Here is a 26,223-nt window from a genome sequence, read left to right as displayed (position 1 = left end):
TATATATATATATATATATTGTGCATTTGTAAGGCGCTTATACATCAAGAAAGGTCCTACTGGGCCTTGTGAACATTCGGAATGTGCAAGTGCAGGGAGAGGGGAGGGAACAGGGGAGGTGGGTAAGGGCTAGAGGCTCCACAGAGGGGGGACGTGCCAGAGAGACAGTTGCAGGACAACTGTAAAGTGGCAGGCAGTGACCACTAGGTAGGAGAGTGTTCACCTTCAAGTACAATAAGTGTGGGCTTGTGAGACAACACAGGCCAGTGGGTGCCCAACGACAAGTGCATGAGAAGGCCGGACGCTGCAAGCGATTGGACAGAAGGCCAGGGCACAGGTGGAAACATAAGGGCACAGGCCACCAATCTCAGCGACTGGGGGTTAGCTCAGAAGGGATACGTGGAAGGAGGAGGAGAAGAGGAAAGTCTTGAGGAACTTGCAGAATTTGAGGAGTTCCGGCTCAGGACAGAGAAGAAGTGGGAGGCTGTTCCAGAGGAGGGAGCCAGCCGAGGAAAGAGATTGGCCACCTGCTTGCTCCTTAGAGAAGTGCTTGACAAGCAGAGAATTGGAACCAGCAGATAGGAGACATCTTGCGGGAGAGCATTTGGTGAGAGCAAGTTGTATATAGCGTGGTCCCAGGCCCCAGACAGCCTTATGGATGATGCAGAGGGATTGGAATTTGATCCTTGCCGAAACCAAGAGCCAGTGGAGAGATTTTAGGGCTGGAGAGATGTGGTCCCTGGACTTGAGGCCAAGGATAAGTCTCACAGCCCTATTCTGGATTAGCTGGAGGGGCGGAGAGAGGAAGATGGTAGATTAAGGAAGAAGCTGTTGCAATAGTCCATCCTATAGAGTCCCAGAGATTTATTGAGTTTCTGGGGAAAAGTGAGGAAAGGGAGGATACCTCTGAGAAGGTGGGGTTGGAATGGGCCTTCTTGGTAGGGTGCAGGATGTGAGGAAGAAAGGAGAGAGAGGAGTCAAAGATGACTCCAAGGTTTCTGGCTTCAGAGAAAGGAGAGGTGAGAGAGCCCATAGAGGGTGGCCAAAGTGAAGGGCGGAATGAGGGAACAGGAGTCCCAATATGAAGGATCTCTGTCTTGCTGGCATTGAGACAGAGATCGTTTGAGGCGCACCAAGACTGGACAGTAGACAAGCAGTCAGGAATGGTAGAATGGGGAGAGGTTCAGAGGAAAGTTTGAAACATAATTGGGTGTCATCTGCAAAGCATTGGAAGTGCAGGGAGAAAGTGGAGATAAGGTGAGCAAGCAGGGTGAGATAGATGTTGAGGAACCTGGGCGAGAGTTTAGAGCCCTGGGGTACGCTATAAGTGGAGATAGAAATGGGGGAGGAGAAAGAACCCAGGATAAAATGGGAGGGACAGTCAGTGAGGAAGTGGGTCAGCCAGTCTAGTACCTGCTCCAATATACACAGGGTAGCATTGAGGCACTATATGAGGATAGAGTGGTTGACAGTATTGAAAGCAGAGGAGATATTGAGTCGGATGAGAACAGCAGGTGAGTTAGAGTCAAGAGATGCAAGCAGTTCTTCACGGATCTACAGGAGAGCAGTTTCCATGCCTCTGGATGCTCGGAATCCAGATTGATGGACGTGTCAACAACCAACAAGCTCAGTATGTTGGGTTAGTTGGGGGAAGAACAACTTCGCCAGACGTTTAGCAAAGAAGGGAGTGATAGAGATAGGATGGTAGTTAGCCAGACACGAGTGGTAAGTAGAAGGCTTTTTCTGGAGGCGGCGCACAATGGAGTGATTGAGGGAAGAGGGGAAAAATGTGGTAACAAGAGAATGATTACAGAAATCAGCAAGGAGACCTGTTTGGAGGAGGCCTTCATAGAGCAGACAACTCTAGTGACCTCCTCCAAAGTAATAGGAGAGAAGGAGGAGAAAGAGGAAGAGTGAGGATGAGAGGCCAATGGTGGCAGGGATATGGGAGGGGAGGGAAGTAGAGGGGGAGGAAGAAAAGGTACTCTTGATGTCTTAAGTTTTTGCAATGAAATGGGTGGCCAGTACAGTGCAAATGGCCTGGGAGGGAAGAGGCAATGTGCAGACTGCAGCAGGATTGGCTAGTTCCTTGCAGATTTGAAAGAGTTGAGCCATGCAGTTGGATTCCCCAGAGTTGCGAGCCTAGATGTGGGCCCTCTTTTTGGAACAAATGAGAGATGATATTGCCTTTGGAGAAGGCAGCAGGCCAGTTTGTCAGAGGATGAGCTGGAAGTCTGCCACTTCCATTCAGCTGGGGCAAGAATGTTTAGCGTGTTAGTGATGGCAAGATGGAGTTTGTTGAGAGCCGAGTCAGAAGTAGAGTCAGCAGTGGGACGTAGGGGGATGGAGGTGGAGTCAAAGGCAGCAACTGACACTAGTTTCATTGGATGGATGTCTGTGAATGAGGCTGGGGGAGGTGCGGTCAGAGGGCCGAGAGGAACGAGGTGGGCGGAGAGGAGGGACTGGTCTCACCAGAAGAGAGCAGGGTGGAGAGTGGAGCAGAAAAAAAAAAGTGGTATGGATGAAGGCATTGAGAGTGTGTCCAGCCGAGTGGGTAGGGCCATAGGGGAGAATAGACAGAGAGAGAGAGAGAGAGAGAGAGATGCAGAGGTCACAGAAGAGAGTGGAAACTGTGATTGAGGAGTCAAGGTTGATATTGAGGTCAGACAGTAGGAGGAGTTTAGAGGTAGATGTTAGGAGAGAGGAGGAGAAATCAGCCCATTCAGAGAGGAATGGGGAGATAGGGTCAGGCGCCTGTAGAGAGTGGTAATGGTAAGAGAGGAAGTAGGAGACATGTCAAGCTTTCAGACAAGGCTTTCGAAGGAGGAGTAGGGCTGGGTGGGATTGAGGAAGAAGGGACCCACTCAGGGATGATCAAGGCAACTCCATTGCCAACTCCATTGCCAACAGGGTTAGGTCAAGGCTTAGAGAGATTTTGTAGCCATCAGGGAGACGGGAGTCAAAAGCAGTGACTGAGCTGGCATCGAACCACGTCTCAGTGAAAGAGTGGACGTCGAGGTCAAAGTTTTCAAGGAGGAAGCAGATCCAGAAGAATATTTGATAGCGCAGCAAGCATTAAGCGTAGCTTACTGAGGCCACTCATCAACTTCGAAGGTTTTCCAAAATGTGGGGGTACAGGGGCGTGGTACACAGTCAAAGGTGGGAAGGAGGTGCAGAAAGAGAGGAAGGAGGGGAGCAAGAGTGGGAAGGAAGTTGATGAGGGACAACAGACGCTGGACAAAGAGAAGGAGATTGGGTTGAGGACCCTGAGCCATAATAGTGCCATTTTGATAGACATTAAATCATTTCTGCAAACCAGTCCCAAACTGTTATTGCACCAGAACAATTCGTTTTTGGATTGGTCTGAAATTGACAAAGAAGGTCTTCTGAGCAGGTCACTTAAGAATAACCTATGATAACCACTGCCTTACAACATGCAACAATGAGTTGGCGTTCCCTGTCATTTGCTGAAGATATTTAAAATAACCGCTACTCTGTGTTTGCTAATTGTTGAAAAGGTGGCAAGTTTAACTTCTGTTGAAAAAATATCTTTGTAGGCTGCCACTGTACTGCTGTGAAATGTATTTATTTATTTATTTCATCAAAATATACTTTTAGCCACATGGCTTTGTATATACATACAACACAAACAACATTTTAAACTCTTTAAAATATCTAAAAACATTCTCTAAAACTTTAAAAGGTATTTTCATACATAAAACCTATACCAAACATCTTACAATTTCAACTACTTTTTGATAAAATGATGTTATATGATAAATTAAATTAATATCATCACCCACCATAACATTCTGCCAAAAGTAATATGTCACTTGCAAGTCTATCCTATTACTATAACATTTTAGTTATTTCTCTCTGAGGTTACTTAGTCTTTCACACTCCACAATTAAATGGTCTAAGGACTCAATCAACTCACTTCCTCACATTCTACATGGTAGTTCTTCATGTCTTATACCCCACATAGGACCCTTTGTCTCTAGTTCTTCTGAGTTATTAAACTTCATCATCAAATAGGTGTGAAATGTCTTAACATTTGGGTATCCAGTGATATATTTAGGTATTTTTGTCCTTGTAATCCTTATTTAACAGTACTGGCCACTATAAGCTTTTGTAGCTAGATTGATCAAATTCTGCTCATAGCTAATTTCTTGCAGTTTTACTTTTAACCAATTCTTCAATCCTGCCTTACCTGTATGGTGAGAATGCCCGCCAAGCCATTTTACATGTATTGCATTAAGCACTCGCATTACTACAATATGTACACTACCCTCTAAACTCAGAAACGCTTGGACAAAAGGAGTTAATATGGTATGAGTAGTCTGTTTACAGAGCTGGTCAAAGAACATTGCACATTGACTCAAGTAAGATAACATTACACTTTTCAGATCAAACTCAAGATATAAATATTCTATTGATACACTTTGTGGCAGCCGCATTAATTTCCTCAACATCTTGGCTTCAAAGGGGACTAAGCACTTCCAATATTTGTGTCCCCATATAACTACTGCATATAAAAGTAGCGTTCTTATTTTTGCAGTGTATTTTGTAAGAATGGCGGACACTGAGTATCCACCATTCCTACCAATGTACACGCTGAAGGCATTAACCAATAATAGACACTGTGATTTTAGTGCTAACCAATGAGATTCCCAATTTAGTTTCTCATCTATCAATACGCACAGATATTTGTACTTTGTTACTTGTTCAAGTGGTAAATTGTTTAGCTTCCACACACATTTCTTGGGTTTAGTTGTCACAGGGAAAAAGCATAATTTTGCTTTTTTCAATATTTATAGATAAGCCATTCATTGCAGAGTATTGCGCTATTGTGTCTAGCATTCGTTGTAATCGTTGTAATAGTTGTAATCCTGTCGGTGTGTAATCAAGAATCAACAGATCGTCCGCATATGCCAGCCATCCCAGCACCACTGAGCTAATTTTAACTGGGTTGGCATTGGTGTTTGCAAACTTATTTTGGATGTCAGCCAAATAAAGATTGAAAAAGGTGGCCACCACTATACACCCTTGTTTGCCCCACTGCTTGCTGCTAGCAAATTTGACAATTTCCCTTTTGCATTTAGCCTCAAACGCACATACGTGCCCGAGTAAAGTAGCATGAGCATCTTCAGCAATCCCTGTGGTATCTTCCATTCATTTAATTTCAGCCACAATTGATTCCTCTTTACTGTGTCGAACGCGGTGGAAAATGCACCATGTACATTCAATTTTCTCCTTTTCAACATGAGCAGACCGTGCACAGTACTCGATTTTGCTCTGAAACCGATTTGGTTGGGAGGAAGAATATTATTCTCTGCAAGCCATATATTTAGTTCCTTTAGTAACACACATGCAAACATTTTGGACGGTATGTTCAACATGGCCAGCATACAAAAGTTGGCCGGATTTTCCCATGAACCTTCTTTATGGACCGTCAATATATGGCTAATCTTCCACGTAAGTGGAACTTTTCCTATTTCTCCTATGTGTTTAAATAGAACATGACGGGCCACTGCTCATATTTCTGGATTAATTTTCAACACAGCGTTACATGTCCCGTCGGGGCCGGCAGCAAGACACTTATTTAGATGCTCACTGAACAGAATAATATCAGATATTGTTGCACTACTTTCCCAGTTTTCCGTAGGTAACTGAAATGCCTCTTTATCATTCAAATATATATCACCATTACAATCCTGATCCACACGTTCATTCATCATGTGTGGGAATGTCAAGGGAGAGCATAGCGGGAGATGATCACTTTTGTCTCGCCCAACAATGCCCATGTCTTTAAAGTAGTCTAGCCCACTGATATTTGTGAAAACATAGTCCAGGGTGGCTGCAGATTTACCCTCAATTATAGTAAAGGCCACTCCTTTATCACTTGGAGTAAAACCATTCATTTTTATCATCTCATGGGCAGCTAATAATTTATACCATGCGTGTCCCTGTTTATTATTTCTTATAGTGTTTGCTTCCAGTGATATACTAGTAGTAGAGCATTTATCATTAAGAGGGAGAGCCCTGTTCTTAGCATTAAAATCTCCAACCATCCATACTGGGTAACGATGATTGAACATTTTTAAGGTTTGCTCTACAGCTTTCATGTTTACTTTTGTCTCTACCATGCTTGGGGGATCCTATATGTTAATCATGATGATCACAAGCTTTTGATATGAATTTTTTGCTATGAGTACATTCTGGATCGACTGAACAGACCATCCTTCGGTCTACCTTTTTTACCTTGAGAAACGACTTGGTGCACTGTACCGCGCCCATCAAACAGGACTTCATCTATGAGCCATGTTTCTTATAGCGCAACAAAAGTAATCCCTCAAAATATTTTAACATACCTTCATCCCCAAACAAATGTGAGTGACCTCTTGTATTGCACAAGTACATTACTGCATAATTTCCATGTCATTAGCGTTCAGCTGAGAAGTGGTTTTTACAGCCCATTGGAAACCACTGCCAATACCCATCAGGAACATCACCAATACTTTCTACCACTCTACTCGTTGGCACCAATGTAGGCTCTTTGGGGTATCCTGTCACATTTTTTACTTTACTTGCAGATGGTTCACTATCTTTTTTCACTTTTACTCCTTGATTTAGCCACTCTATGTCCGCCACTACAATAGGAGAGGGTAGAATCCATTTACCCTTTTCACTAGTTGCATTTTGATTCGTGGTATGTGTACTATATTTGCACTATATCCTACACGCAGAGGTTCCTCCTCAAACACCATGATATAATTAAGGGTTGATTCTGAGGCAAAAGAGATATTAGTAGTATATTGGTTAACAATTTCAACTTGATCTACTAGTACAATGTCTGGAGAGGTTACTAAGAGGGACAACAGATTGTAGTATACATATTACTGCTGTACGATTTAAGGGCAATTGGCTACTTTCCTGATGAACCTGGTGAAGTTGCAAGGTTTTCATACCATCTTCATCTTCTAATTCACTCTGCTTCCGCCCCATTAATTGCTTACCGATTAACTTACTATTCAGGTTTACCCACAAGGTCGGTAATGTGCTTTGTGTACCCTTAGCTAATATGGTGAAGATAATGTTTTCCCCCTTTTAGAGGCCCTCTCTGCAGTGAACTGTATTACATCTGTCAATGGGGCCTTTACAATGTGTTCATCACTTACCACCACCACATTGGCGGCAGCGTTTGGAGGCACCATTTCAGGTGTTTCTACTAATGGAGATGTTAATCTTTCAGCTACTATGACTGCACTTTGTTTTTATTCTTCCATCTCTTGCTGTTTCTTTAATAAGCTTCTCTGTTTCTGTAATAATATTTTATTGTTATTCATAAAAGCATGATGTCTTGTGACTCTACTCTTCGTATTACCATCTGTTCTCACTTTATTTCTCGGCTTTTCCTCTTGGCTATTCGCGTCTATGGAATTCACTGCATTCACCAAATCACTCATACTAGTGCCTTGATTACATACAACACACATTTTCTTCTTTATACTTTTGTATATCAACATAGATTATATGTCAAGTTTTGTTTCTAAGCGCTCACATTTTGCTACTTATTTAGTCAACAGATTTTCAAGTGCATTCCACATTTCATCAGACGACATGCTACTATCTGCATTACTCACTAACGTACCTTGATTATGGACAGTTATAGGCTCTGATAAGGCTGGTTTATATATATTAGAACAAGGACATTATCATTTGGCAGATTCAACTTTTTAGACAAGCATACCCCACCCCACCTAAAACACTCAACTCTATGCAACTTCTCCCATCTTCTTCTACTCTCATATTTGGACGATATAAGGTCCAATCTATCTGCAAAAAAAAAAACTTCCCACACTCCCTTATGACACTCACAACTGCCTGCTGGATACCAAAGAATCCTAAATCATCCACAGTGACACTATTATACCAGCTGCCTTTAACACTGACTCTGCCACCTTTCTGCACTCCTCCCCACATCCCAATTGGATTGGCCAAGTTGGCAATACGGGAAACCCCTCTGTGCCATTCCACCACCTTGCATCCCCAGTAAATTCTACAAACTCAAATAGATGAAGATTCAATGCTAATTTACTGAGTGATGATTCTTTTTTGCCTTTTATAGCCCAACATCATAATAACTACTTTGCTGAAAATAAAAATCAAGACACATCTTTTACAAATAATTGGGAATGCTATATAGCTGTTCTTAGAGGCCATATAATTTCATGTTATGATAACAAAAGAAAAAGACTTAGACAGGAATCAGAATCCATTCTTAAGCAGCTTAAACCTTTAGAAATCCAATTTGCTAATAATAACTCTCCTTCTACTCTTAAAGATATTCTTAAATTAAGATTTCAATATAACAAAATCGTCACACAATACTCTTGTGCAAATATGCTCAAATATAAGTAAAACATATATCAGCTTTCTAATAAGGCTAATACATTTCTAGCAACTTACTTTAAATTCAAGAAAGAAAGGTCAAGGATAGTTGTCCTTAAAGATCATCTAGGTAATAGAACATTCTCAGATAAAGATATTATTAAAAATGTCCAAAGTTCTACTCTAAACTATATACCTCCGAAGCCACTCTTGAAGATGCTTCTGTTAATGAATGTCAGCACAATATACCCATGAACTCATATCCCCTAATAGATCTTCAGTCACTTAATGCTCCAATACTGCTACTATCACCCTCTACTCCTAACACCAAGACTACTACTGACACAACCTTGTCCACTAATGCTAAAACAGAAAATATGACTCACAACTATTACAACTTCTTGCACTGCTACTACTACAACAACTACTATTACTATTAGTACTAATACTAACATTAACAATAATGAATATAAAAATAATGGCATGATGTTAGAAACGGTTATCAAGATTAGAAATAATACATATTTCGCTAGGGTATGTTAACCTTTGATCATTAGAATTCAGTGTATATTTAAGTGTGTGAACATGTTTTGAATTATGAACAGTAGTAACTATGTTCCTCATTCAAGCTGTATCCAAAAAGGCTATTAATCTAATATATGCCAAGTACTCTATCTATTGGTTTTCACATTGTAAAATGTATATGCTGCTGCCATATGTATCATGTAAGCCTGTCGGATTCATGAGCATCATTTTCCTGTTTATGTTGCAGTGCTCAGTTTCATGTGGTGGTGGCATCCGGATGAGAACTATTACATGTTCAAAGAACAATGATGAACCTTGTGATATTTCGAAAAGACCTAATACAAAGGCTCTTTGTGGCCTTCAACAGTGTCCCTTAAGACGAAAGTTTTATCTACCAAACAAAATAGCTACAGGTGGAAATAGTCCCAGTCGAACAATAAATCGGAAAGCAGTCCCTGTTCCCAAACCAGGGCCATCGGGCAAAACACGTTCACCAAAGTACAAACCAAGAACAACTTTAACAAGTAAGGCACCTATGACTTCTCTGGCCACATCCCCTTCTTATTCAGTCACAGATCCCAACCATTTCACTTCTACGATAGAAGACATTAAACAAAATGAAAACATCCTAAGAAATAGTAGTAATTTAAACATAAATGAAAGCGCTGCTGTTACTGACATCAAAGGGTTAAAGACATACAGTGAGAGAACTGTAACCAACCAGCCCACTGCAACTGAAATGAACACAGAAAGAATACCTGGTGTGATCCATGTAAGCACTGAAGGGGGTGACCATGATCTTAAATTCACTGCCTCCCAAGGGACAAGGGATGTCTCCCCTGGTTATGATTTTTTAACAGAAGACCCAGACTTTGACATTGATGATACAGATGGGTCAACACAAAATAATGACGAGGAAGAGGACATCCAACAGGAAGCCACAAATGTCTCCAAATCAAAGTCAGGGAGGAATACACCCCTTAGGAAAACTCACGTGGTTAAAATGCCTAATACAACTGATCGCTTGCCAACATATACTCCAAATGAATTCCCTACCGAGTCCTCATTTCAAGACGTGAGTAGTTCTGGGTCCATTGATGCAACTACACAAGAAAGCTTGGCAAACATTGAAATCCAAATCAACATGGCCATCATAGAATCGGTTGTCACTGGCGCCACTCCTGGAGCACAGCCATCATTGGATGAAAATGCTATACAGTTGCCGAAGAACAGTTCAACGCCTTTTGTTGAATCGACAGACTATGAATTTAACGGTTCGACAAATGGTTCAAGACAGAACAATCATCATTTAGACTGGAATTTAACTGGAAAAGAAGATGGAAATATAATGGAATCAGCTTTCTGGATAGTGGGAAATTGGAGTGAGGTAAGAATTCTACAGTGTACATATGACAGAAAGGAACAGAATTGTTAACTTATGAAACATACACATTTTTAAGAGAACATTAGGTTCTACAGTTTAAGAAAACACTGTGGTGTGTGTTTTAAAATGCAAGTAAATGTTGTGATCTACCGTTTGAATTGTTGACTATGGAGCCAGGAGAAACATTTAAATCCCTGCATTCAAACATGTTCAGATTGTGTGTTTCCGGAACCACGCGCTATATGTCCTTGCCCTCGGAATACTATCTGCATAATAACGTATAAATTTGAACTGAAGTAATATAATTATTTTCTCTATTATTTATGGTCACATTTGTATTATTTACATAACCATTAAACACATACATATGTGTAATCCATAGTAGCATGGTATTGTCATTATGGAATCATGAGCGAAAAATATAACTGTATTCATATTTTCTTAATATGCTCTTCCCAGAACAGCTGACAGAAAGTAGGCTACTCTCTAAATCATTATATTGGTCTGGTGCCTTAAGAATCTATACCACTGTCACGTTCTTAATTTGTGTTTTCACCAATAGAACGTGGGGCGTGTCTACTTGGAGAGGCCAGCACATCTTACTACTCTTTGTTATTGTCTATCAATAGGTCATCATTGGATGTGGTTCCAAGTGGAACAGTAGTGGTGTGCAGGTTTGAATAAGGTCGACATTTAAGTGATGTATTTAATTGTATTTAATTGTATTATTTTCTTTTGGAAGTTTGCACCAGGAAGGTAGTCTGCTCCAGGCTGCTTCCAGGGAGGAAGGAACTTGGGAGTGGCAGGACAAATAAATGAGGGATGGGGAGGTGGGAATAGAAAAGTTATTGGGCCTCATTACGACCCAGGCGGTAGTTAACTACGTTTACGCCGTGGTGGTTGGCGGACTTACCGCCCCATTCCGACCTTGGCGGGGCGGTAAGTCCCCAATCCCCATTTACCCTTCCCCATTCCCATTTTTGCCCCATAGGGCATAATGGGAGTGGGGAAGGCGTTAATTACACCACCGTAAATTACGGTGGCGTAATTAACTCCATGGTCCCTTAGCGCCATGGATTTTAACACCTGCTAAAAGCAGGTGTTAAATCCGCCATGGCGCTAAGGGACCTCGTACTCAGGCGGTAAGGGTCGGCGCTGTTTACGGCGCCGTAAACCCCTTACCGCCTGAGTTGTAATGAGGGCCATTGTTTCAGAGGTGAATTGTTGGAAGAGGTATAGCGTAACTATTCACAGTAACAATTATTGCATTTTAGGCTATGCGCGGGCAATGCGGGAAGTATTCCTTCCTTGACACCACACGGACCAGCAGGATTTATAGCTGGCAAGCAGAAGTTCTGATTAGCTGTCAGAGGTTAGTTTACAAAGGTTGGTTTTCCCCACTCTGGAATTTCTGGTGAATTTGCTCACTTTGAGCTGTAGAGAGTTTCAAATTTGGGATCACTGATGGACTGTAGGCATCAGCCAGGTCATATGGCCTCATTACGAGAAGGGTGGTGCGGGAAAACATTGCGGTAATGAAGTGGTTACAACTGCATTAGCATTGCATTACTGCCCCGCCTTACTACAGCTTTGGTGGTCCTGTAGAGGAAAATATTCCTCTGCCATATCACCAACAATGAGCAAATCATCGGAATTATCATCAGAGGAATTACCACTGTTGTTAATTCCACCAAAATCCTATAAATGGGAATTAACACTGCCATGCTATCACTTGTAATCCGGTGGTCAATCTGTCAGACCAGGTGGTGGTAACGTTAATTCAGTTTGGCAGTATTCTTGCAGATTTACTGCCAGAACACTGCCCAACTAGTAATGAGGCCTTATTAGTATTTTAACATGGGCATGACGGAGACCCATTGCTTGGAGTGTTTTCAGGTCTGTGGTTTGCCTGTATTTAGTGATCCTGTGTGAAACCAATCAACACCGTTGGCCCAGTATGCTCGGTCAAAAACAGATAGATTTGTAAATGATCGTTATATTTGTAGGGGGCAAGTGCAGTGTTTTTATTTGGTCATGTACATGCGTAGTCAAGTATCTTAGCTCATTATCTTGTTTCAGTTTTGCCACCTTGTTTTCTGGAAGTTGTAGTTGGTAAATTGTCTTTTAAGGAAGACTACATGCATGCTATTATACATTTGTCTTTTTGGGGTAGAACTAACAGGACAGTTTGACACCAAAATATTACCAGTACATTCTTATTTCATTGCACTGGTACAAGTGGGATGCTGATCAGTTACCAAGGTGCAGGTTATTTATACTGGGAGATGAGTAGAAAGAGTCAAGTTCACGCGGGGATGCATGTTGATATTTGGCAACTCTGCAATGCTTTGCCATGCACCTGGCACTCCCTGTTATAGGTGAGGTACAGAGGAGAGCACAATGCTGCCAGGGATTTGAAAAGCTCTTTCGAAGTATTGATCAATATAAAATAAAAATGCCCATGCTTTACATAAGACGTTCTATTTATTTGCTTTTCCTCCACCCAAACAGAGTTGGAAATGTAAAAATTGCATTTGCTTTAAGGGCAAAGTGACTTACCATTACCTAATCCACATACCTTTGTAATGCATGAAGATTACCAAACTGTTAGGGGACATAGTCAAATGTTTCTATATAATCTGCTCACCAAACAGTATACAGAGTATGGGAGAAGAAAAATAGACATTGCATCCTGGTTGTTCGCTGCTGCTGAATTCAACTGTTTACCATTGCCTGAGGGTGACAAAGTGATAGTTTATTGTTTAGAATGATGACCTCTAGACGTTAAGAACAGGCCTAGGTGAAAAAGAACATGTTCTGTTATGTATTCTCTCAGTTGCCCTTGCATAACCACATCTATTAGCAGGTCTTACAGACTACCTTTACTGAACATCATTTTCCCTAAAATAAATGTAGTTAATTTGTACTAATTGCAGTATTTTTGAATGTGATCATATCAGTAAAACATTATATTCCAATGGCAGACAAGAATTGTCCAGGACTGGGGTGATTTACTGATCCAATGACAGCCCTAGAATTTTTGGGGGAAGTTCTGGATGGTGATCAGGATGATGAAAATAATATTGCGAACATGGAGCAAAATCCCATGCAGTACGGTCCTGTTCCATAGCATAAAGCAATGACCAATCTTGCACCCACTCTTGGAGCATTAGCAGGGATTGTTACTCGGAATCAGATGCAGAGTTGAAACCAGTTGTAGGGCCAGTGTCATGCTGCAGCGTGTCATCTTGACACATTCAGAATCGCATACTTTGTATTATAATCTTACAACATCCATCTGTTATTATTTCTGCTGAAATGTTTTCCAAAGCATCTTCTTGAAAAGAGATATTTGAAAAAATTCAGACTTTGCACACTTTCAATTGTATGCCCAGGAGTGCCGTATAGAAAATAATGTATCTTTGAACACGTTTTGCAATGTTATTGCACAAGTGTTATTAAAATAATTTATTGGAACCTTGCTTTCCGATAAGTTCAGTTCTTAGCACAAATGTCTGTTTTGCAATGCATTTGCAATGGCGAGAATCAAGCAATTACAAAACAATGAGAATTATATTTTATGTGGTATCCACTGTTCCCCTCTGACACTTCATAGCCTTTGGCCGATGCATTTGGTGTAACAATTTCTTGGGTACTTAAAACATATCTTTCAGATGAGCCTCATACATAGCTGTCAATTGTATATTGGATAAAGTACCCGATAACACCTGTTATAAGGATATTGCAAGTCATTGAGGACTTTCATGACCAATTAGAGGAATGAGGCCGAAGGCTGATTCCTTTTGTAAGGTCATGGAAATCCAATTTATCTAACAGTGAAAGAAAGGCGTTGGAGGGATTGACATCAGACCCCAGATTGGTGATTAAACAAGCCGACAAGGGTGGCGGCATTGTGGTCTTCCCCCATACACAATATACCAGATTGGTCATGGACCTACTGGAGGACATTCAAAGCTATCGACCCCTACAAAGGACCCATCGACAGAAATTCAGGAAAAAAATTCTTGGAGTCACACAATTTGGAGCAGACAGGGGTTGGATCACTCAAGAAGAGCTGGAATATCTCAATAGCTCAGACAAAAGGATCATCTCTTTCGATGCCCAAAATTCATAAGAACCTTATCAGAGTACCGGGTAGACCTATGACCCTGAGTTGATTCAATTAACACTGAGACCTACCAACCAGTAGCATCCTAAAATACTTTGTCCATAACAACTGTTATCTCAATGGACTTTCATTTGCTTAATCAATAGGATAATCTCTCAACCTCATATGAATGATTTATACAGATGTAATGAGAGAGTTGCTGTGTACAAATTAGTTCCTGGTCAGAATATACTGTACGAGTCAGGCAGACCTTATGCAACCTGCTTTTGGTTTTGTTGTAATACTGTTTTGTTTTGTATATTAGCTATATTTGATCTGAATGTCCAATACTTCCTTGCTTCTATCCTTCCTACTCTTGATTTTGATTCTAGTTTGCTTCATTCACTTTTTTTGTATATATTATGTATATTTAGAAATTGCTATAATAAATTGTATACATGTGATAAAGAATAATATGTGAACTCTACACAAATGCTAAGTGTCTAGCACAGTGTGTAGTAGATCCTGCAGATCAGAGAGCTGATATAAGGACATATTACTAAGTGTTATTAATAAACACAGATGGCTGGCTCCCCCCTTTGAAGAGAGCCAGCATAAGGACCCCACATTAGGTGTTAGTCATACACACCTGCTCAAGGCTGATCCGTTCTCAGTAGCCATCTAATGAGACAGCCCACAGTGACTTTTCCCACTGTTAAAACACACCATTTTTCCTGTTGGGACACACTTTCACATATGATTGCTCGTTCTACATCCCAGTCCCAGACACAATAGGGATATGCCCTCCAGTTTAACATGGAACTCCAAGGTGACTTGCAGACTTGTGATATCCTTTTTTATGTATGGTAGGGGGTATTTTATTCCTCAAAATACATGGCCACACACTGTCATTCCTTTTAATATTTCACCTCCTGCATAATTTAATGTAAGAGATCTTCCATTTGCTGATTCATATAATCAATATAGAATCTGTTTGGATTTTAAAAAGCAGATCCTAATGTGTTACAGAAAAGTAGTCCAAGCTGTTTAATAAAATGTATCGGAAAAACCGTGTTAATTTTCTGCTTTGAAATAAGTAGTTACAAGCAGATTCTTGCTCACTTGTGTTAAACTCCAGCAGTGCACAAATTAAACATTCTACCAAAAACAGATCCTTGTCAACTAATGGCTGTAAGGTGACACAGAAAACTGTTCTGCCAGCAAGTGCTGCAGTGGCAGTTGGAATGCTCTCTGCTGGTTCAAGCAGCAGGCATTGTGACATCACAAGCGAAGTGTAATAACTGACTATAGAGCAGCTGTGAATTACAGGTCAGTTGTCATGTTCCAACTAGCCTGTAATTAGAACATTATTTCCTGGCTTTTGTACAGATACAGAAAATAGCTCTTCTAATCAATGCATACCCGTTGGAGTTTCTAAAAAGATAATTGGGCAGAATTTACAGAATAGTTTTCTAGGGGAAACGTCACCATGCTGCAAAAATGCATTGAAGGAACATGTTTTGAGCTTGCATCAATCCAATGTTTCTGTAATTTTGCACCAGTAGATTGGCAGCAGCGTTGATGAGCCCCAAATGAAGCACTCATCCCTAGCATATACACTTTGCTTTATTTTCTACATTTCCATGGTGGTGCAAATGCAAAAATAGCAATTGCAGTGATTGGACAATAAGGAGTTAGTCTGCTAATGTATACTTGGGTGTTGGCCCATACCTGTGGACATGCATGGAGGAGATGCCAACGGATGCCTTAGTTCAATTTCAGCCCTTACACCAGCATGAACATTTCTGTTACAAATCAGAGAGGTTTGTGAGAGGGAAATGTGGGTCCAAGATTCAAGAGGTACTTTGCACCTCATATACTCTACTCCGGTCCTTCGTAAGTAGACCCCATAACTATTCCGTATTAACAATGCACAAAGTGTTGCCAGTACATTTTCATCATTTACAAGGAATTCCATTCATCCCAATTCTTAAATGTAAAAACGCACTGGACACACTAACTATATTTTGTTTCTGAATCTCAGTAATGTCATGTGTACAAGACTAGGCAGAATCTGCCAATATATTTACTAAATATGTGCTGTTCATTGCCAAAGAGCCATATACAAGTCATGCTAGGGCCCTACTGTTGATATCTATTTGTCATGAGACCATCATTATCTGTTGTCATATATATTATTCATATTTGTTTTTATTTGTTTTTCATCACCACATGTCAAGACAATATTCTTTAGTTGGTCAACATTGTCTCTTCATCACTTCCACTGTATAGTCATTCAAATATAACAATCTGTCCCACCCACTGGCATAGTGATCTACAGCACTTTAGTTGTGGTACATGGAAAAATAGAATTTCCAGAAATACATTAGTGGAAATGCATTTTCGGTAAATGTAGATTTGAAAAAGTAGAATTCATTGGTACAAGACAGAGGTCCAAAAATTAATCTCACTGTTGACTGGGATGAGGTGAACTTGACACATTTGTCACAAATGATTAGTCATGCCATAAAGAGTTGGTATGATCTGTAATCATTTTTCCAATATGACAGGATGTCATCAATCTCAGTTAGCAACAGCATAATATGCCCACAGTCTGCTGCTAGTCTGGCCTTGGGAGCTAACCACTTGGCTCACTCCCATGATCTTCTTCTGCAGCTGCCCTGGCTTCCCTTAGCAGTCGTGTTAAATTTAAGATTTTCTGCACTGCTCATCGTGCTTACCATCATGCTGGTGCGGAATATCTTCAGGATAAACGTATTCCTTATGTCCGCAAAAGGGATCTTATGTCAGTCTCTCAGAATCTCCTGATAGTTTCACAATTTAATTTTTGCAAGGGCGGGGGGGTTGAGCATTCTCGACTCGGGCACCAGCTATGTGGCATTCTCTTCCCGGCCTGCTGCGAGAGATAAATTATCATCTAAGCTTTCGGAAAGCTCTAAATATGTAGCTTGTGTAACAGAATGTGTTTCTTTCATTTTTCAGTGCTGATAGAATTTGTATCTGTTGTTCTCTTAGCAACTAGATGCCTTTTGGTCATAGTCCACGCTCTAGAAGTTTGTTTACATTACATTATATAGGGCATTGACCCAGTTTTGAAGGAGCTAAAATGTAGTTTCAGCATATCCAGAATCAGCACTTCTATCTCTCAGTTGGATTAATCTTAGATAGTTTTAGCTCATCTACATGTTGTGGCTAATAAGCAGCTTTTATGCAAATCCTTCCACATAGTAATATTGGCACCAGTAGTCCATTCTAGAAGGATTTGTGAGTCAGCATAGAATTTAAAGCCAAAAGTGTTAAGTTGATGGTCAGATGGAAATACATATTAGCACCCTGGTGGGGCGAGCCAGCCAATCAGGGGGCTAGGCGCGAGTGCTGAAACTGGCAATCTCAGTCCGTGTTTCATGCTGCCTGGTGGCCGGTTACTGCGCCGCCATCTTCCCTTCACCCTGTCCCCTTTTTTTGCCACACCTTCCTTTCCCCAATTAACTTATTTCTGTGGCGGGGCGTGCTGCTGCCTCAACCCCTCCTTCTTCTCAGCTCCCACAGGCCACCATGGAAAGGGAAGAGGGCTCTGTATGGAGACCTGCCTTGCCTTTCCACGCTGGCCATCTTGGAAACGTATATTTCTTCATTCAATGGAACATGTGTGGGTTCACGTTGAACAAAGGTAAATACCTTTTTTTTAGCACCCCAGTTTGCCACTTTGGCAACCCGGGGTGCTAAAAGCCTTAATCCAATGTTCCAAGTGAAGGAAGAGGGGTAAGTCGATCTAGCAGTTGGAACAGGGCTTAATGCCATATTAAAGAAAAGAGGCAAGAACATGTCATCTGTGTGAATTCTGAAAAAGCTAGAGGGATAACTACTTTCTGCTGGAGACGTGTCCAGAAGGATACAAGCCAGTCTCGGAAAGTCTTCTTTGTGCCTACATCATTCAATCCTCCTATTAGGATATGATTACTTACAGCGTAAAATGTTTTGGTGAAATCCGGCAGCACTAACACCGCCTCCTCCTCCCTGATCTCTGATATTGGCCATATTATCGAGTAAGGAGGTCATCACAGGTTCTGTGCTTTTCTCCAGTCGGATTGCTTGCATGGCAGAATCTAACCGGTGGTTGTCCTCTAGAAATGCCTGAAACTAAACAGTAACTATGCATTCAAACAGTTTCCCTACAAAAGGTTTGAAATTGGATGAAAATGTTCTATAATAAAGGGGCTGAGCACTGGTTTCTTTTAAGCTCTGTTTGGATATGGCCTTCAAGCAATGAAGAAATAATCAAGTTCCTTATAGTGGGTAACCTCAGTGGAGCTTGTAGTTATTTTTATAGAAATCAATTTGAGGAAGTTATCGGGTAAAATGGGATTAAGCATATTTCAATGACCTGAAATGGTTTTCTGTGCAGTTACCACCATATCAAGCGTTTCATCTTTGAGTATGAAATTAACAGATTAATAGTTATATATCATAATAAATCTTTTGCTTGAAATCGACAATCAATTCAGCACATTGGATAACACCAGAAACATTGAATCTGGTTACTGCATACGATTAAATAGCACATTTTCTTTATCATTGTCTTGATCTATTTCTGAAAAAAAGGCTATTTTAGAACAGACAATGGTTGATTCTAAGACAAAATATTTATAGTCATCTGAGTAGGACTAGTGCTATTTGTGCCATATCAAGCACGTCAGCAAGTTCTTGATTAAACCAGCCAGATTGTGTTTTGCCTTAATTTCTTTTGTCACATGTAGAGTACATAATAATTTTGTGTAAGGTACAAGCAGTGTTCTGAAATGACCTTACCATATCTTGATCTCCTTTTTGTAGGAAGGTCTTGAATTTGAAGATTAGTACATTAATGTTATTTTCATCTGTGCAATCCTTAGGTGAAGGCATTGTATGAGAGCGCTTTGCCAAAGTAAATCTTGATTGGGATGTGCTAGTGGAGGGACTCTATATAAACCTCACTTGTGGTGTTGTGATACCAGGGATTCTTTATGTTGAAAGAGATAATGAAATCAGTTTTAGAACTAGCATCAAACATTAACCTTATTAATACTTCCAATATTTTTGCTAATATTGAATTGATTTTTCAAGCGTTTAGGCTCTGGTTAGTCTAATTAACTAGAGACCAAAATACATTAGTTATGTGCGTGTTACATATTAAGAATATCCTGCCATCTGATGTTCTTCTATGAAGAATTATGCAATTCTTGTTTATTTGATTTAATTAATTTTATTCCCATTTCCTCTATTTCTGTTTCAAATTTTGTTGTTTTTGAAATCTTATCTAGCAAACCACACATATCTCTTGACTAACTTGTCTCTTTTCTTCTTTGATGTTTTATTTCCTCAATCAGTAAGCCTAGATCCTAGTTTTACCTTAACCTCTTCCATAGGTTTTGCTATGGCCAGGAGTAGTACTGTAGGGACTGGATCTTGTTTCTACCATGATCACTATAGAAGTCATCTAATATGCCCTCCTATAACACTAGATTGACATGGGCGACATTTTTCTTCAGCGTATGTTTTCCTTTTTTACCATCACTGATGTGGTTGCCCCGAACATGCAGCTGCCAGTATTTTTATGAAATTCAATGGACCAATAAAATATAACAGGGTATATTGATCACTCTCATTTGTAGATTTAACCTCCAAAGACATTATATTATGAAAATGGCTCACACTTGTATAGAACTAGTCAATAGTTGATGTCAATTGACAAATACGTCCATTTAACATAACAGTCTTATAAGCTACATTTCCAGAATTGCCCTTTACTGATTGACGTTTGCTGAAGCACCTTGGAAAGAGGTATAGCCTGATCCAAAATACTTTGCTATCAGCTATAATGTTCACAGAGTCTTGGCATTAAAGTCCATAACTTCAGCAAAGGGATCTGTCAGGTATGTGGTAACCAATTTTTTAAAACCCATCTTCTATGTTTCCAAATCCTATTGGTCGTTGTCAATCCAGGAGCGTCGTAAATTATTACTACAAGAAAGCTACAGTGGAATTCCCCCTCGTTAATTTATTTTTTAACAGCCAGGGTTTTAGGTCTCAGATGTTATACCACATCATTTTCCATTGAATATCTGTTACTTACTCTAAAAATAAAGTCATCTCCTGCTACCTTCTGGTGGATGGCTCAAGTGAAAAGGTAAATTACAAAACATGGTCATTGTTCATTCAACCAGACTTACTGCAAAATTCTAATATTTTGTGGCAATATAAATGATCCGCTGGGCCATTTTGAAATAGATTTGGAATAGTTGGAATTATCCCTAGTATCTCAGGATATATTTGAAAAATAATTTCCCAGTGCTCACGGGTGGTGAAGTATATCTGGTTTCAGAACAACTTCTAATGAGATCTATTTTGTGTCCATACTGATCTGTGAACCTTGAAAATCTCATGGATAAGATCAACATACTTATTTCCCACCTGGAAATCAGCTAATAGTCAGCCCTTCCATATTATGCAAATAATTCACAGCCTTCTCATCTCCCAGATGCTTTCAATTTTAGGAGTAAGATGCCTAATCTTAGCAATAGAAGGGAGCATGGTTTATGTCGCATACTAAAAACAATAGCCCATTTTATAGAAATCTTCTGTACATCCATCTGTCATACTAATTATATTACTCTGTTTAAAATGTAGCATAGAAAGAACTAGTTCCTTAAAGTCAGTAAAAGCAACACAAGTAAAGTCATGTGTCATGAGTGCTCATAATTTTGAAATTGAATGCTTAACTTGAAGAATTTTACTTCGATTTATGGATTTCTCCTATTTTTCCCATAATATTCATTCTGCTTTCATGGCTGAGATTCTTGCATTACCTATAATCCTATGTTGTGGCATTATGTCCATATTTAATGCCAGTTAGGTTTCCAAGTCATCATAGTGAAATATAAAGACATTATCATTGGGACCGTTTGAAGGTTAAGTTGGAGACCTTGCTTGTGTCCCAATGATTCCTTCATACGAGTGTCATCACCCTCATCTAAGTTACACTAACAAAATGCACTGCTACCAATCTTTGCATTTGGTAGCCATTAATTGTGTGACATAATGAGGGTTCAGTGCCTCCAGTGGAATCTCTAGAAAGTGCTCCTTTAAATAATGTAAGGTTGTCGCTTAATTTTTTTTGTATTATTCTTATCTTTTGTTATATCTTTCAGCAATTTGCTAGGGCAATATTCAGCAATAAATAAGGTCGTTTCATTTGAGCCCACAAAATTCAAGATTTTATCCAAATATTTATGATTGTGCAATGGCGTATTCTCTTTTCATGTCTCTTCTTTTCATTTTGCCTCTTAGCATTCTTCTTGGATCTGATTTCTGTTATCATTATTTTTGTGAGCAAATACTACAAGACCTGACACTGACTTTATGTAAACCCTTCCTATCAACTGAAGAAGTCATGATGTTCCAAATGCTAAAGTTTACACTTTCTTCTATTTTGTCAGTTTTGCATAGAGGGTCCAAATCAAAGTCCATGTCCCTCGCCATGTGTTCATTTTCTAATCTGGTGCCTTCAACTATATGCAGTGTACCTACATTTTCTTTGTAGTTGTGTGTAGAAAATAACAGATGAACAATTAAGTAATTAGACTCCGATATCATGGAATGATGTGACATTTTTGCAGTCATCTGCTAATAGAACTTATCAAAGGATTTGTGTAGTAAATTGAGTGCTTTCAAATAATATGAAGAGGGTGTAACTGTTAATTGGTAAATGGGTACAGCTACGATTTACATTGCTGAATAAGTAATTTGAAAATGTGCATAGTGCACCATCAAGTGGTTGTTTTGCAGTAAAGCAGTTGATTTTTTAAAGTCAAAAATAGGCCATAAACAGGGGCATTCCTGTCACACTATCCCTATCTTATGTTTACACGAACACATGTTCTGTCACATATCGAAGGCCTCAGGTTATTTTTTGTCCACTATCGGTTGACAGCAAAGCTTGTTGAGAAGTGTACATTATGGAGACCATCACAGCCTGGTAACCACTTACACCAGTTACAGATGGACAAAAGAGCTGCTCGCACAACCCTGTCTCGAAGAGGAATACAGTAGGAGATACAGGTTGAAGTTTTAGTATGCTCCTTAAGGCATAGATAATGTATTTGTCCCTTTGTTTTTCCAAACAGGGATTCAATGGAGACTAAGTGCAGGTTCAGTCTTCTATTCAGAATTCAACGGAGACCAGGTGTGGGTTAAGTCTCCCAAACAGGATTCATTAGTAACTAGGGGCAGGTTCACACTCCATTTCATTATTAATTAGAAGGTATTCAAAGTGTGAGCCAAGTGTGAGACAGTTTGGCAGTACACGCTGGAATTCCTGAACAAGCTATTCCTGTCAGTTGGTGAGGATATCTGGTGCCACTAGTGCTGCCTGGCAGCTCAGTGATCGGCAACCTCAGTCATCTGGGACTGCATATAAATCTCCAGCATGCACGAATCGCACGCAATGTAAAGTGTGAGCCAAGTGTGAGTCAGTTTGGCAGAATGCTCTGGGATACCTGAACAAGCTATTCCTACTGGTTGGTGAGGAGATCTGGTGCCATTTGACTTACCTGGGAGTGTGGCGCTTGCTGGCCTCAGTCACCTGGGACTGCATACAAATCTCCAGTGTGCTTGAATGCACATGTGAGGCAAAATGTGAGCCAAGTGTGACATAGTTTGGCAGTACGCTCTGGGATGTTATGTTATGTATATACTTACTACGCGCCGAAGCCCGCAGGCACTAGGGCGCACAAAGCAACAGTTAAACAGACTAACATAGAACCATAAGAGCAATACAAACCTTATCTAAATAAACAAGAACATTTTTAACTTTTTCCGGAATGTAAATAAATTCCTTTCTAACTGCAATACCAGCGGGAGATTGTTCCAAAACCGTGCGGTTAAGACTGGGAACGAGCACGTGTTTGTGCTTGTGCGTTTTGTCCTCGGACAAGCCAACAGCATCGTATCACTAGACCGGGTTACTCTCGCAGATGGTTGAATAGTAATATGTTTTTTAAAATACAAAGGAGCCTGGCCAAACAAGCATCAGTGAGTGATAAGATTTACTTGGATTGGAATCCTGGCTTCAACTGGGAGCCAGTGTAACTCCATTCTATGCTCCAAATTAGGATCTGGTCTGGGATTTTTTTTAGAACTCTAACTGCCTCATTTTGTAGAGTCTGCGGTCTCTGTTCATGCAGCCTTTACCAGTGTCACCCAAAAGGGCATTACAATAATCCAGACTTGGTAAAATTAAGGCTCTGACCAGTGTCCCACAGTTCGAGGGGGATACATAAGGTTTCACTAAACGTAGTAGTCTCAGATAGTATTGGGAGCTCTTTATTATACTAGTAACATGGGCTACTGTAGTAAGAGCTGAGTGCAACGTCACACCAAGAGTTTTAACTTTATTCACTACTTTGACCAGATGTTGATCAATAGTGAACCGAGAGAACTGCGCCTCTAATTTAGCCCATGATTGAACAGACCCAAAGATAAGCTGTTCCATCTTAGAGCTATTGAAGCAAAAGCCATTTATTGCCATCCAAGACTTGATCAAATCATAGATGGATGAGAAGCATTCGACATCTTTACCATAATACCCACTCATCTCCATTATCAGCTGAGTATCATCAGCACTAGTTGGTAAAGTAAAGTCCTAGGGAGTCCAAAAGATTGTACAATGGGCGACAGAAGACATTAAAAAGTGCACACACCAAGCCGGTTCCTGAGCAAGCTATTCCTGCCGTTTCTTTAGGAGATCTGGTGCCACTAGCCCTGCCTGGGAGCTTGGCACTCTGCAACCTCAGTCACTTGTGACTGCAGAAAAATCTCTAGCGTACACAAATGCGTGCGTAAGGCAAAGTGTGAGCCAAGTGTGAGACAGTTTGGCAGTATGCTCTGGGATTCCTGGATGAGCTATTCCTGACGATTGGTGACAAGATCTGGTGCCACTAGTCCTGCTTGGGAGCTTGGTGCTCTGCGACTTCAGTCCCGTTGGATGCATACACATTTTCAGCTTGCGCAAAGTGTGCAACAGTTTGGCAGTTTGGCAGAATCGGTATGTGGAGGAGACTTTTATACGGGTTCCCACACCTGCTAAGGCTTAAGTTGGTTGAGACATATTGGAGCTAAGGGTTTTAGTACCTTGAGCACAGACCTGGAGGCTGGAATCTATCTCACTCTGGATGGTTACAGGGATTTTAGTCTTGTGACAGTGGCGCGACAACCAGGTAATCGGAATTGCAAGGTGTGCTGATGATTTTATTGTTGAGATATATTTTTCTTTTGGTTCTACTGACTGCATTATGCCAGCAAAACTCTGCTCACATACGCAATGCAATTCTGTAGCAAGAGAAACCGTAGCTTGGCTTCCATTGACTCTCATTCCTCCACTCTATGTGTACAACCACATAAAAAGAATAAGGGGTCATTATTTCTAGGCCTATTTGTGATGGAAGTGTAACCATGCAATAAATGCTGGGGTAAATAAAGTGTAGTTAACTGTATGTGGCAGATATAAAAACATTTTTTTAAAGGAATATAAAGGAATGCAAGGGAAAGTAAAATCCTGCTGACGCTTATGTAGCAATGCTGTAAACATTACTTGGTCTACAAATGTGTATTTATTTATTTTGTTATTGCTAATCATTGGTGTATTAGGATGGTATGTATATCCTGTGTGTGCTTATGTGTAGTTCCCTTTGTGTAGGAGTATACATAAAGTACGTTTTCCACCAATTTCTTGGTACATCTCGGGTCTCACATGCAGAGACGTTTTTATGGGAGGCCAAACAGGGCACTTGCCCAGGGCCCCCACCTTCAGATCAGCTAGCCTTGTGGAGGAGGCCCCACAAGGCTAGCTGATCTGAAGAAGTAAGATTCCATTGTTCACAGTCCTGATTAGCACACGTCAGGATATGTTCTGGGTACTGCTGAGGGTCTAAACCCATTGCTTTTCTGTTTTGGCAAGTGCATTCTGCCCTGCTCAATTCAATTAATCATGTATTGCTTTCTGTGTTCACTGTGGCATACGTAGTTTGTGTGTTCCTCATGGCACAACGGTGTAGCATTCTTGCCTTCCTGAGGGAATTATGTTGATCATGTGCAATAGGCAATGGTGAAATGCATATTGATAAATTGAGTGCCACAATGGTTCAGAAGTTATTTCAGTGGGTGAAGCACTCATTGCAGAGATATGTGTTCATATGCAAAATGTGAATATCACATTCCAGCAAGGCTGGCGGAGCCTTTCCTGTGTCTGAAGTTAATAAACCTGCCTGCATACGTACTTGGTTTTGCAGAACAACATCTGCTATTATCAGCAATGTACCTGTACCAGATAGGGGTTGCTATAAAAACAAACATATCATCCGTATGGTGAAGGTCTGGAAATTGGTTTGTTCAGATGGGGTCTTGTAAAAGCTAGGCTATCGCGACTGTTAGTCCAAGAGGTGAATAAGTATCCAAATTCAAGACTATGGAACAACAGCGTTCATGTTTGTATCCTGGATTTGCCAGCAGATGATACAGTGATCCTGGTCAAATCGTCTAATATATCTTACATTACTGTGCTGTCTTCTGTGAGGTTGACCTTCTTGCATGCTGCTGGTATCATTTAGCCCATTACTTGATCTTTCTTCTTATGTTGGCCATTTGGGAGGAAGATGTGCTGAAGATGGCCCTGCTCACATGGCTTGGGAGCTAAGATGGAGGGGTTTGGTCTCATCCGCCAGCAGGTGGAGTATATGTGCTCCTGAGGTGATTTGACCTT

The 26,223-nt window shown here is 40.5% G+C and overlaps 1 protein-coding gene across 1 annotated transcript in view; it reads left to right on the top strand.

The window, feature by feature from the left end:
• Window positions 1–26,223, top strand: part of ADAMTS12 (ADAM metallopeptidase with thrombospondin type 1 motif 12) — a 4,001,072-nt gene that overhangs the window by 3,393,837 nt on the left and 581,012 nt on the right. The window contains exon 19 of the mRNA XM_069627090.1: window positions 9,164–10,303. Within this exon, the coding sequence (XP_069483191.1) occupies window positions 9,164–10,303 (1,140 nt within the window). The remainder of the gene's footprint in view (window positions 1–9,163; window positions 10,304–26,223) is intronic.

Source organism: Ambystoma mexicanum, chromosome 6p (genome assembly GCF_040938575.1).
Source record: "Ambystoma mexicanum isolate Mex_15411 chromosome 6p, UKY_AmexF1_1, whole genome shotgun sequence".
In the NCBI taxonomy this organism is placed as follows: Eukaryota; Metazoa; Chordata; class Amphibia; order Caudata; family Ambystomatidae; genus Ambystoma; species Ambystoma mexicanum.
This window is presented reverse-complemented; position numbering and strand designations above follow the sequence as displayed.